The 14,058-nt window shown below is 32.4% G+C and overlaps 1 protein-coding gene across 1 annotated transcript; it reads left to right on the top strand.

Annotated features, from left to right (window-relative positions):
• The first annotated feature begins 9,288 nt into the window (after positions 1-9,288).
• On the top strand, positions 9,289-11,359 carry LOC133194556 (multiple epidermal growth factor-like domains protein 10). Its single transcript, XM_061330501.1, has 3 exons — positions 9,289-9,343; positions 9,930-10,097; positions 10,957-11,359. The coding sequence occupies exons 1-3, from the start codon at positions 9,313-9,315 to the stop codon at positions 11,232-11,234; spliced, it is 477 nt and encodes a 158-aa protein (XP_061186485.1). The 5' UTR covers positions 9,289-9,312; the 3' UTR covers positions 11,235-11,359.
• Positions 11,360-14,058: the final 2,699 nt, after the last annotated feature.

Here is a 14,058-nt window from a genome sequence, read left to right as displayed (position 1 = left end):
CTGGGGGTACATTTTTAATTTTTTGAACGTAATGTAAGTGTTCATAGATCATAGATCGTCCCATATATTACTAGAATATAACTCTGCTACATGTTCATAAGTGTGAAACCGGCAGATGGGGGGGGGGGGGGCTGATCAAAAACTATTTGTCAGAAATATAGTGTAAGTGCAATGTTATACACGTGTACCGGTACATGAAATTTTGATGTTGGTCTCTTACAAATTCACAGGTCACCACACAAAACATTTTTATTCAATAAATCTTAAAAATCTCATTCAAATATATTAATTTTATGGAATGGGAAATAAGAAATGAGATCCCCAATATGTAAATAAAGGATGAATAAATTGTTCGATTTTAATAGTGTAATGTCAAAGATCTGAATGGAATTCTCGTTTAAATTGATTTGCATTGATCAGAAATTGAACATCAACCCGTGATTTGCCTTTATTGTGTACATATCCTAGGCACTTTGGCAGAACGGGGTACAACATGTAATTTAATTTGATTCTCTGTTAAGAGTGGCTAAGGGCCTGTGAAACGGAGACGAGAAATTGATAAGAAAGATTTCGAGTTTATCTAGTAATTAAATAATTTTGTAAAATGTATACAATATTCTTTTTTTTAAAAGATGGTTAGTAAAAGCAATGTAATGATATTAGTACCAACTGTTCATAATTCAGATACGCGAAAACTGCACATCGCTGAATCCGAGAAAAAAAAATATGTTATGAATTTTGAATGTCAGTACCATGCTGATCGCACTCATGAATAATTGTCATCACTGAATTTTGTATTGTTCCTTGACTCTCTAAAATATTTTATTCATGTATATTATGAATATTAATTTTAGAATACTTTCTTTAAAACAATTATCACTCAGGATTTTTAGCACCCTCTCTGCTCAAGAACAATGACCACAGTAATTATCAATAAATCTCAGCATCGACAGCACAGCAACAGTATATCAGACCCAACAGTAAAGACGACAGTAATTATCAGTATTTATCAGAAACAACTAGAATTATCAGCAACAACAGTAATAATAACAGTAAATATCAGTATTTATCAGCAGGAACAGCACAGCATCAGTAATTATCAAACATTATCAGTAAAATTTGTGACCTTCAGCACTTTTTTCGTCCAGCAGTGTATTTTACCTCTAGTGAGTTTTTTCTTATGTAAGAATTAGATCATTAAATGTGAATAATTCCCTAAAATTCGTTGTGACTGCACTTAGCCCTTTGCGTTAGTCAAATGAGCTTATCCCCGTTTCGAAAGCTAATTTCCGTTCATTTGTAATCTTTAATTTTTTATTTACTTTTGCGCCTCGGGAAATAATCCTGGCCTTTGGGAACTGGAATCTTGCAAACTCCCAAAATGATACACTTAAACTGCATATTTATATAAATATATATTAACATTTCGAGGATATATCAAAATATAGGCGAATTCCGAGATATTGTTGGATGACCCGATCTCCAAAAACCACATAGATTTTTCAATTAGAAACACAAACATCTCTTCAATATCAATTTTAGAGTACTTGAGTGTACAATCAGAATGTTTTTTAGCAAAATAATTTTGCAAATGAGCGATGACAAGTTAAGTGATTTTACAAATTCCATCATTATTGAAAAAGCAGCTGTCAATGATGTCAAAAAGCCTGGACTCTAATTTATCATCAGAATGTTAGTATATAGAGTTGAAATGTCGTAAGTTTTGATGTTATTGATTTTGGTAAAGTTTTGTGATTTTGAATTTTTCAAAAGTTCCATGGATTTTTTAGTTAAACATTTACATCTGATTTACACCGATTTTCGATTACATTGTTACACAGTACCCCTTAAAGCTGTGTAATGCGCATCTGAGCTAAAAAAAAATATACAAGACTGAGTGCAGATAAACATGATATATGTTATTTACGTTCAAATGAAAATTTTCCACAGATTTTGAACTTGAATAACCTCTTGTTTCCTTGGTTAAATTGACTTTTAACTGTGTCTATTATTAAAATGCTAATCTAATAAAAATATTAAACTATCTTTGAAACGTGATTGATTTAAATTGCGTACTAGTAATTTACAGGAAAGTCCTATCTTTATATAAAGTAATAAAACAAAGAGAAAGATCTGTTTAATCTTAGTTAGTCTGAATATGACTTTAAGTTTTTTCCTTCGCTGTTGTTAATATTTAAGTGAAGACTAAAGAAAACGGCCTAGTAGAACATTTACTGTAACCCTTATATTATCTTTGTTTTTAAGGATTTCATGAAGTTTCGGAACCCAGTTTTGGTATGGTAATTCAACTTGGTTGTTGGGAATATTAAAAAAATTCAAAACGACACATGATTTTGAAGCATTTCCTCAGTAGAAAGGGAGCTATGGGTAAAAGTTTGATTACCACTTGTAGAAGTAAATCCCAGTTTCTCTAAAATAGAATTTATATAATGAGCATTACAAACAAAGAAAATGTTGTTACATACTTTACAACTTTATCTCCAAGTAATAATTATTTTTATGTATTGAATGGTTTGGCTTGAATATGACAAAATAATTAAGAACTATTTCTACACTGCACCCTGATTACCTTGTACTTTTGAGCAGTTAGACAAACCCCTCATTGATCATGACATAAAATAGAAGAAAAAAAAATCAGCACTGTTACATAACTTAAAATATATCCAAGTATTCTAAACATTATATTGGACTAAGAAACAGCAGTTGAGTTTTATTTGCATGTATTTCATTTATTTAAGAGAGCAAATGCGATTTATTCTTATCGTTATTTTATTGTCTTGTTAGCTATTTCCTGGGTAAAAATAGCACGCTCCCTATGTTGAATAGGATTAATCAATTTCAAAATACCCTTCTTTACGCTAAAAATTTTTCCAGAAAAAAAAAGTCATCAGCCTAAAGAGGGTTTTTAAATTTTTTGAAGCAGTTTCATTATTTTTAAACATTAATGTATTTATTCAAAAATTGCATAGTAAATCAGAACTATTACTGTTAGTGATAAAGCATTGAGAATGATGTTCAAGAAATTGGGGTTTCTTTAAAATACGCACATAATTCACCACTTACAGCTTTGTTTTTGCTCAGAGAGAGAGAGAGAGAGAGAGAGAGAGAGAGAGAGAGAGTTTCCTGGAATAGATATTTTTACGGCTAATACGTTTTAAATAAAATAAATAAAGTACTTCAAAATAATTCAACAATTTTTAAACAATCTACTCGCTAGATAGATTCTCGCGTATCTGTTTTCATCTGTTTTCGCTACCCCCTCCCCCTGACCACTCACACCTCTAAGATAAAAAATTACTATGCTTTATGAAGCTTTTTGATTTATGAGTGAATGAAATGAAATGGTTTACCTAATTCGCTTTATATCCGATAGGGAATTATGGATCAAACGCTACCGAGTGAAAACGGTACTTGGTAAAAACGGCACCTAACATACGGAAAACGATATTTGGTGGAAACGAACTTATGGTACGTAGGTGAAAAAGGGACTTCATAAATCATCAGATGATTCCTTGGTTATGTCATTGGGGGCGTCTTCTGAAGAAACTAACTTAAAAAATCATGAAAGTTATTTACTTGCATGCATTAATCTAGAAGAAGTGGAAATGTGGGTCTTAACTCCACTCCCCCGGGATATGAGTTATAACGTTTCTATGAAAAACATGGGAAAAAATCTGAATGAAAAGGATAGTCATGTATCTGAAGAAATTCACTAGGGGAAGTGTGTACATCACCCTATCCCCCAACCCAACGTAATTAGTTTCTTTCTGCTTTAACCAATTTTAGGTTGTTATAATTTCTTTCTTTCTTTTTAATTAAAACCACAGAGTCCTTCCTTTGTTAGATTTAGTGTGGACTCCCTTGAAAGAAATTCTAGATCTGGAGCAGCACCTCTGAAAGAGAGCATGCATTTACCCCTCTCCCGGTTTCTATGTTTGAGGTTTAAGGGCACCAGTCTGGACCCCCTTCCCTTTAAAAAATTGCTGGATTCGCCCCTTGAATAACTTGGTATATTATGTTGAGCATGTGTACATGTTCACATGTAAGTAGAAAGAGATCGATGAGCATAAAATAAATGGCTTTCTTAGAAAAATCTGCGATTTCAAAAAAATACGTCAAAGCTAGTGTCGAGATTGTACCTCTCAAACGATAGAGGCACAAAAAGTATCCATATCAGCATGAAAGTGGGATAGAATGTCGATGTAAACACAGGTGCATAATTAAATGAACGATGGCTAGGGATTTAGAAATTCATTTAACGTTATAGAAAATTTTTAATGTAAGCAGTGATGATTTTGACTATTTTATTGAGCTCTACGTATACTGAATATGCATTACAAAATCTTTCAATTAGGATACTTGAAAACGAAACAACCGTCAAAATTCATAGTCGTTGTGCCCTAACAAAAAATACTATAGTTAACTATAGTTTACCATAGTTAACTATTGTTGACTATAGTGATAACTATGACAACTTTGATTTACTATAGTGATCACTGTGAAAACTTTAATTTACCATGGTGGAAACTTTGATTTACTATAGTAATAACTCTGAAAACTTTGATTTACTATAGTGATAACTATGACACTATAGTGATCACTTTGAAAACTTTGATTTACTATAGTGATAATTTTGACACTTTGATTTACTATAGTTATCTTTAGTAAACTATAGTTTACTAAAGTATTTTTTGTTAGGGTGAAAACGACGCTTCCTTGATTGTACAAACCTTTTCTAAAAAGTTTGTGGACTCTTTGAAATTATTATATGGAAAATAGTCGGTGTGTCATTCAGAATGTCGTCGTGCAATGATCAGTTGCGAGTGATTTATCAGAGAACCATGTCTTTTCCCTCGTCTAATTAAGTCTTATCCACTGCTGATTTCTTTTGTTCCGATTTTTTTGGTAGGAAAAAATTGACGTCCCCTTCTTAAATTTGGTTATTTTCGAGTTGATGAGTGCATTCCTACTAATTATTACAGTTTATGATAGACCGGCATGATACAAGTATCCATTATAAATAACTCTCCCACCTGCCGGGTTCGCGGAAACACCACCCCACCACTCCTTAACGAAAGAGCGCACCAAGGGAGATAATCTTGAAGCTTGCGTATTGAATACCATGGTGGCATTGTAACGAAATTGTAAAGCAAAATCCCGTAACTTATATTTTTGATTTGCTGTAGTCATCTGTAAACTCTTTCAGTAGTAATTACTCAATACTTTCTCCTTAAATATAGGCTAACGGAAATTCTTGTCATTCTGTCACTCACAAAACTTTTCAAGATTCAGTAGAGTGTTGTTTTAATTGTCTTTGTTGACTCTTAGTAAATGCATGTTTTAAAAATCAAATTAGATTGTGCATTCTTTTTTAAATATTTGGAAAAATTGTGTTAGGTATGTATTTAATTTTGTCGAACATAATTTTTTTATGCAAGTAAATCTACGTCCTACTTGTCTTGTACACAAAATATGTAGTATATTGTAACACCCCTTTCAATGTTGTTGTAATCGGCTTCGGCACATATGATTCCATACGAGGCACCCGGCAGATTTAACTATTTGCGCAGATACTACGCCCAGCACTTCTTTGTTGACGATATATATATATATATATATATATATATATATATATATATATATATATATATATATATATATATATATATATATTTACAATGTTTTTTTTTTTTTTTTTTTTTTTTTTACAATTTCCCATATAATTTCATTTTCAAAACCTGTAAAGTATTGTGCAGACGTTCTCTTTTTCCTTTAAAAATCTATGATCAATCCAATCCAAAAGTTCTATTGGAGTTCTAAATGAAACAAAGACTAAAAAGAATGAACAATGAGTGACGCTGAACGCACGGTAAATACAAAGTAAACAAACAGAGTGCGAACGCTAACGCTTTGTGAAGACCGGTTAATTAAAGGTGAATACAAAACTATAAACTTTGAGCGCATGGCAAATAAATGCTTAACAATGGTGACTGCACACTGAACGAAGGGTAAAAGAACTGTTAGTTTTACTTTTTCTTCAAAATTTGTGTCAAAAATTTTTCAGAGAGATTTTGCAATTTTGCGCTTCATTGCAGGTATATGGGAGGCATATAAACTCTGGTTATGGCCTCTCCACCACAGAGTTAGATTAAAATCTATCCACTTTTTTCATGCACATTAATAATAATTTTCCTTGCAATTTAGAGTCCTACTTTATGAAAAGTCTAAAATATACTTCTAAAAAATCCGTGATATAATTCAAAATACGAATGATGTAACTTAAGGTCAGACGACACGTTCCTCAAAAATATATAATTTTCCCAAGAATTTGTCGCTGAAATATTGCTTGATATTATGGTACATTACCGGGCATTTATGTAAGATACCAGGGGGTGCTATTTATATTTGTAAAAAACATTGAAAAAATTTAGAAATCAAAAGAATATGAAAATTATGAATAGTTTTTTTTAATATAATTCCAAGTGAAAAAATAAAACCCATATTTGAGGAACTATTCCACTATTTGAAGTCTTCAATGCGTTTTATTCAAATGCCCCTTAACCATCACACCTATATTTCTATGTACATGTAAACCTTGATCCACTGTTGTGGCCTCGCCCTTCCCTCTGGGGTCCTGATTTGAACAAACTTGAATCTGCACTACCTGAGGATACTTCTGTATTGATATGTCTAATAATGGCTTAGGTTTTCTTGAGAAGAAGATTTTTAAACTTCATAAAAATTATTTCAAACAACAATACATAGCGGGTTCCAGTAAATGTTAAACCAAGCCTCTTTCTTTACTCCTCACTAAGATATTAACAGTAGTGAAGGAGAAACTTCTAGAGTACTATGCAACAATATAATCGAGAAGTGGTGTATATCAGATGTGGATACTTAAAAATTCCAAGGAACTTTTGGGAAATTTCAAATCACAAGATTTTACCAAAATCAACAGCTTAAAAACTTACGACTTTTCAACTTTATACACAACCATTCCCCACGATAAATTAAAATCCAGGCTTTTTGATATCATTGACAGCTGCTTTTTCAATAACAATGGAACTCGTAGATTTACTTACTTTGTCATTGGTCATTTGCAAAATTATTTTGTTAAAAAACATTCTGATTGTACACACAAGTACTCTGAAGTTGACATTAAAAAGATGCCTGAGTTTCTGATTGACAATATTTATGAGGTTTTTGGAGACCAGGTTTTCCAACAATCTATTGGAATTCCCATTGGTACCAATTGAACCCCGTTATTAGCAGACCTTTTTTTGTATTCATATGAAACAGAAATTGTCCAAAAATTTGTACGTGAAAAGAAGAAAACACCTGCTGTGGTTTTCAACTCGACATTCAAATATATCGACGACGTATTGTCAATTAACAATGGCTCTTTCCATTCTTATGTCGATACGATATATCCCGGTGAGCTTGAGATAAAAGATACCACAGAGTCTGACACATGTGTTTCATATTTGGATATTTTACTTGAAAAAGACGTTAATGGTTATCTAACAACCACGCTTTATGATAAACGTGATGACTTTAACTTTTCAATCGTCTTCCCTTACTTATGCAGCAATATACCTTCATCACCTGCATACGGGGTATATATCTCTCAGTTGATTCGATACGCAAGAGCATGCTCTACGTATGTACAATTTCTAAAACGAGGTAAATTATTGACAAATAAGTTGATGAAACAAGAATATCAGCTGTCTCGTTTAAAGTCATCATTTCGTAAGTTCTATGGTCGATACAATGACCTTGTCAGCAAATACAATTTATCATTGAGTCAAATGCTGACTGACGTTTTTCACACTAATTGTTAGGCCATTTTTTACACACTGAATTGTCGACGGATTTTTCCGTTATTTCCCGATCATGACAAGGAGCACACGGCGGGTGTGACCGGTCGGCAGGGGATGCTCACTCCTCCATGGCACCTGATCCCACCTCTGATGTTTGGAGGTCTGTATTTGCTCTGCTCCTATTTTTATTGTTTAATGGACTTTTGTGCTTGAATACTGTTCGTTATCTCCATATATTTCATTAAAGATATTTCCTATATATTGCTATAGTTAACTTTGACCTCATGCTGTGGTCGTGCCCTATCTCCAGGGGTCATCATTGTAACAAACCTGAATCTACACTAACGGGGGATACTTCTGTAATAATATGACTGATCATGGCTTTGCTATTCTCAAGAATATCAAGAAAAACTCAAGAATTTTAAAGGCATTTCTTATATTTTCCTATGTAAAACTTTGACCCCTTCTTGTGGTCCCACCCTACCCCCGGGGGTTATGAGATGAACAAATTTGAATCTAGAGTATGTAATGAAGCTTTCACATGAGCATAATCTTTTTTGCCCAATGGTTCTTGAGAAGAAGATTTTTAAAAGATGCCACTTAATTTTCACGAATTCTTAGTTATCAACCCTTGAAAGAGGGTGCGGCACTTCTTGTGAAGAAACTTGAATCCCCTTCACTCAATGATGCTTTGTGGCAAGTTTGGTTGAAATTAGCGCAGTTGTTCTTGAGAAGAAGTCGAAAATTTGAAAAGTTTACAAACGACAGACGGCAGACTGACGACGGACACTCTTTGATCAGAAAAGCTCAATTGGGCCTTCGGCTCAGGTGAACTAAAATCGGGCTGCAAACAACACAATCCTTGCAAACAACAATAGTAACAACATTGAAAACAATTTCGAAATCAAAAGAATATGAAAATTATGAATATTTTTTTAAAATAATACCAAGTAAAAAAAAAACAAAACATATTTGAGGAACGTGTCGCCTGACCTTAACAAACATACCGAACAATTTTTATCAAATATGAGTTGGATGGTAAATCTTAATATCGTATCATATTTCCCGGAAGAAAATTGTCCGTAATATTATCTGCGATGAATATTAAAATATTATTAAAGTACCTGATCTGAATTGCTTCCTATGATATATGTATATAAATATATAATCAAGAAGGATATATGGAATAGAAGGAAACGTATCAAATGTAATTTTGTTCATTTATGAATTATTATCAAGGAAATGAAAATAATCTATGAATGTTATATACGTTCTCGATGATCGAGGGAAAAATGTTCCGAATTAGCTTTGAGGTCACCTTTTTAATTTACCTCTTTGTGACAGTTATTAGATGTGGCAGAGAAAAGTAAGCTACATTGCGTAATAGAGTTTATTCTCTGTTAAGACAAGTGAATGTTGTTTGATTTGAAGTTACTTTTGTAGAGATAGTGCTGATTGCATAGCTAGCGAAATGTTTGACAAGAAGGCAAATTCATGTATACGTAAGTAAATACTTCTTGTTTAAAAATTCATCTTATTTTATATTTGGAATTAAAGTATGTAATAAATCTAGAATATTAAGTCCACCAAAAGATATTTTTAATTTTTTTTAAACTATCTTCAGTCTGTGGTTTAAATTCTTTGCTTCTTCCACTGCTTAAGAGAGGATTGAGATTTTGATTAAAGGAAAGAAAATTCTTACCTTTCTCAGCTATTTTTACATTGATTTGCTATCGATTTTTAATTGTTAAGTGTGTTTTGAACATTACAGTTTATGTAACAAAACGCAGTCTATTTTTGCACGGAATATAGTTTTTCCTGGAGTGTTCGCTTCCTTGTATATATATATATATATATATATATATATATATATATATATATATATATATATATATATATATATATAATCAAATTTCAGTCGTTAGTCATATCGGTAAAGCTTTTGAACATTTGTAACAACACTAAGTAGCCTTTAAAACATTCTAGTTTTTTTCATTTCTCCTGAAGACAAAATGATACGAATACAAAATGTGTTTGATACTTTCTTTGAGAGTGCAATTTTATAGTTTATTGTTTCCAATGTATTAGCATGTCCTCTTGGGTACTTTGGAATCAACTGTTTAACGCCATGTCCTCAAGGAAATAACGGAAATGGATGTCAGTCTCTCTGTCCAGGAACATGCCGAAACACATGTAATTTTATAACAGGAAAATGCTTGCAACCAGGAAATCGACGTGGAGAAAAACTTGACCACTGTAAGAAAAAATATTTCTTTAACATACAAATACATCTACTAAAATAAAACTAATTAGCAATAAATTTAATATCAATTCATTTGATCGTACAAATCTTCATCTATATGAAAATTGAATATTATACTGGAAACGTCACGTCTAGGGTATAGTGTTATACCAATTCAAAAGTATGTGATGGTTATACAGAGTTTATTGCTTGTATTAATAATAATAAAAGGTACAATTTTTTTCAATAATGTCTTTTCGTAAAAAGAAAATATAAATAAATCTGTATTTCTGGTGTACCAGTCCATGGGGAGTTTCGCGCAACTTAGATGATCCATAAAAATCGTACATATATATTCCAGAGCATGGGCTTTATTTGTATATTAATAGATTAAGAAGTTACTATAAACCAACTTTTATTCGCTATCTAGAAATATCCGCATGCCTCACAACCTTCTCTTTTACTCGCAAATATTTCTCGTCGCAAATCAACTATTCACTTATGTACCGGTATTTATATAGAATGTTGCCCTGTCGCTAAAATTAATAGTCGCCGATGGATTCCAAACTGAAGTATCACTAATAAAAGATGTTGCGAATAATAGTTGGTTTACAGCATTTGATACATTTCTGAATCACAAAATATACCAATTTAGAAAAAACGCTTTCAACATCTTTTTACCTTCAAGTGGTCAGGACATTTCATTTTTCAAAAATGAAAATCAAACCCTGTGTATTAATGATAAAGTTTATTTCAACAGAGAACATCAATAAGATTTTATAACACTTGACATGAAAATTGTACAATGTGGTATAATTTTTGAAATACGGACTAGAAGTTTAAGTACATAAAACGTCCTGATTTACATTTCAGGTGAGCAAACACACCAATCCTTGCAAACAATAATAGAAAAAACAACACGAATGCATGCTGGTCCTCAACCAAAGAAGAAATATTTCTCAAATTCAATAATTGTAATAATAGTTGGATCCGTGTTTGTCTTCATGCTTACTGTTGTTTTGATTTACAACGTTCAAAAGATATTACGAAAGCACTCGTTGAGAAAGAATCAAGATCAACGTGGAATATCCCTATCCTTAACAGAAGATGCAATATACCAACAGATTAATGAAAATGTTCTTTATACTTAGCATTATGATTTTGATTTTAAAAAAAGATAAATGAACAGCTGTAGTGAATATTCATATATAGTTTGATAACTTCAATAAATAATATATAAGCTGAAATAAGCGAAATGAAACCAACCAAAAATGTAAAATTAGATCAAAATTTACTAAAATGTTGTAGGAAAACCTGCGTTTATGACTGATTGTCAACCTCCTCAAACCCAACCAGGATAAAACTGAACTTATAGTCTTCGCACCGAAACATAGACTTGAAGATATGAACAGTCTGAGCTTGCGTTCGGAGACTGTAATGATAGCGACGCAGCTTTTGTCAAGAATTTAGACGTATCATTAAACAGATCTCTTAATTACCATGGAAAAGCAATGTATCTCTGAAAATTTCGTGTTCAGCTTATGTGAACATTCGCAGAATTGGCCGTATCCGTCCGATCATCAGCGACGAAGCCTATAAAACTCTAGTCAATTCCTTAGCTACATCCAAACTATTCTCTGACAACGCATAACATTCTCAACACATCATCTCTAACTTCAATCACAACCGCAAGATTAATCACAGGTCCAAAAGATCGAAGTTCTGAGCCATCTTCAATGACTCCCAGTTGAATAAAGAATCCACTATGAATCCCCTTTTTTACTTTCAAATTTCTCAACAGTTTAAATCCAATCTACTTAAGAGATATCCTGACTGTTTACCATTCGCCATGATCACTAAGGTCAGAATCCTTGCATCTTATCCAATACCTCGGACACGCACAAAAATATACGTAGACCATCGTATAGACAATTTCGTATCGATTCTTTGGAACTTTCTTTTAAACTTAGAAAATACGTTTCAGAACTATGTTAAATCTCCCTTGGTCATCGCGCACTTTCTATGCGCGGTTATTTGTATTAATTATATATAGGCCGTCAGTGAGGCTTCTGTGTCGGCTATTTTTTTTTATTGTAATATTCAATACAACCTTTCATAGACATCCGCCATAATGTAGTGTATGCCATTTCTCTTAATTAATCTAATTCTGATAATTGACATGTAAGTAAATGCAATTATATTTCTTTTCATCTAATTTGAACATTATATTTTGATCAAATTAATATTTATATAATAATGTTGTACTTTGCATGCACTATGCCTAAATACATGTAATCCCATAGATTTTCGATTAAGGAAAAACGATAAAATTTACGGAATCCAGCTAATTTGGTAACTGTGAATGTTTGTAAGAAAATCTTGACAAACGCTGAATACATTTTCCCTGGGTGAAATACTAAAAAAAATTAGGAATACAACGCATACGTGCGCGAATGAGAGTAATACCGACGTAAAGTTGCCGAGCTCACGGACCAAAATATAGCAATGGTTTCTGTCAGTTTTAGGGCGAATGTTTACGATTATGATTGCCTACTGTATTAATATCGATTTCAGTGGTAATGCCTTGACGATAACAAAGGTTATCTTGATGTGACGTTGTCACGGTTGGTTGGAAACCTTTCAAGTTACTCTCTGACAACTAAAAAAATGTTCTTTGGTGGAAAAGTCAAAAACAAACTGTACAACAACATGTTGTTGCTTTCTTATTCACTTATGCAATTCAATTACTAGACCTATTGAAACTTCCGTCAGCCGTACCATGATTGCAAATAATTCATACTGACTGCAAATATGCAAAAACGATGTCTATACCTCCAGTGCATCATTTGGTACTATAAAATGTGTTCACAAAACTGTCATCATCAATATGAACTTGTTTGTGGCTTTTTACCACTTTCCCTGCGTGACGTCATACATTTCAGGTCGAGTAGTTTTGAACACTGATTTTAGTGCACAGTAATGAAGATATCCAATTTTCATAATTTTCGGCGAAACAGTAAAAAATATTTGGCATATTATGTTCTCATGCATTTCTTTTTCCTTTCAGTATATACATGTATACACCACTCCAAATTGCAATGATAGCCCTTCGGTTTATCAGAGAGCTAATGGATTCAGTACAGAAGCAAACCTTAATTCTTTTTCATATCGCCTCAATAATTTTATATTTGGAATGCTTTCTGAAACTTTAAAATATATTTTTATACGCATCATTAATGAAATGGCAATTATGCCATAAACTTTTCCGCTCATTTATTAAAACAGATCTTTTATTCATTATGTTTAGTTAAAAATATTTATATCGTATGATTAAGAAGTGAAGGAGGAGTAAATTCACATCTGAGAAAAAAAAAATGGAACTAGATGCTGTCACGAGACAGTAATACCCGCACTAAGGTGTTTGCCTCTAAATACACACTCCTTCATATTGGGCTTACCAAGGAAAAAGTCAAAATAATTCTTTAATTTACAAAGTACATGTATTCGTCAAATCGAGCATAAAATGCTCAGGTGACCATGTGACCCATGAACCTCTTATACACATTTCATATACTTAATTCATTACCAGTCTGAAAAAACAGAATTTAATTAATGATGTAAATTAGGTTTTGATAAAGGGGGGGGGGGGTTATAAATTTTTGGCCCATAATTGGAACTTTTTAAATTTATTTTCTCAACAACAAATAATATTATTTTAGTACAAAACGTTTTTAATGAATTTATCAAAATGTGCAAACATTTTTTAGTATTTGATTAGGCAAAAATCTCCTTGAAAAGCCATCCCAATCAATTTTGTCCCCCCCCCCAAACACACACACACACAATTTGCCTGTTTTTGGAAATAGGCCTAGATGGCAAAGTTAAGTTAAAACATCGTTTGTTATGATGACTTAAAATTTGTTCTTGTACTGTACGTGTACAGTGTATGTGAACACCTTTTTGAAAATTTCTACA

This window comes from Saccostrea echinata, unplaced genomic scaffold (assembly GCF_033153115.1).
Source record: "Saccostrea echinata isolate AGI-Se365-2 ecotype Australia unplaced genomic scaffold, CSIRO_AGI_Sech_v1 ptg000029l, whole genome shotgun sequence".
In the NCBI taxonomy this organism is placed as follows: domain Eukaryota; kingdom Metazoa; phylum Mollusca; class Bivalvia; order Ostreida; family Ostreidae; genus Saccostrea; species Saccostrea echinata.
Note: the sequence above shows the minus strand (reverse complement) of the source record. Positions and strands in the feature narration are given on the sequence as shown.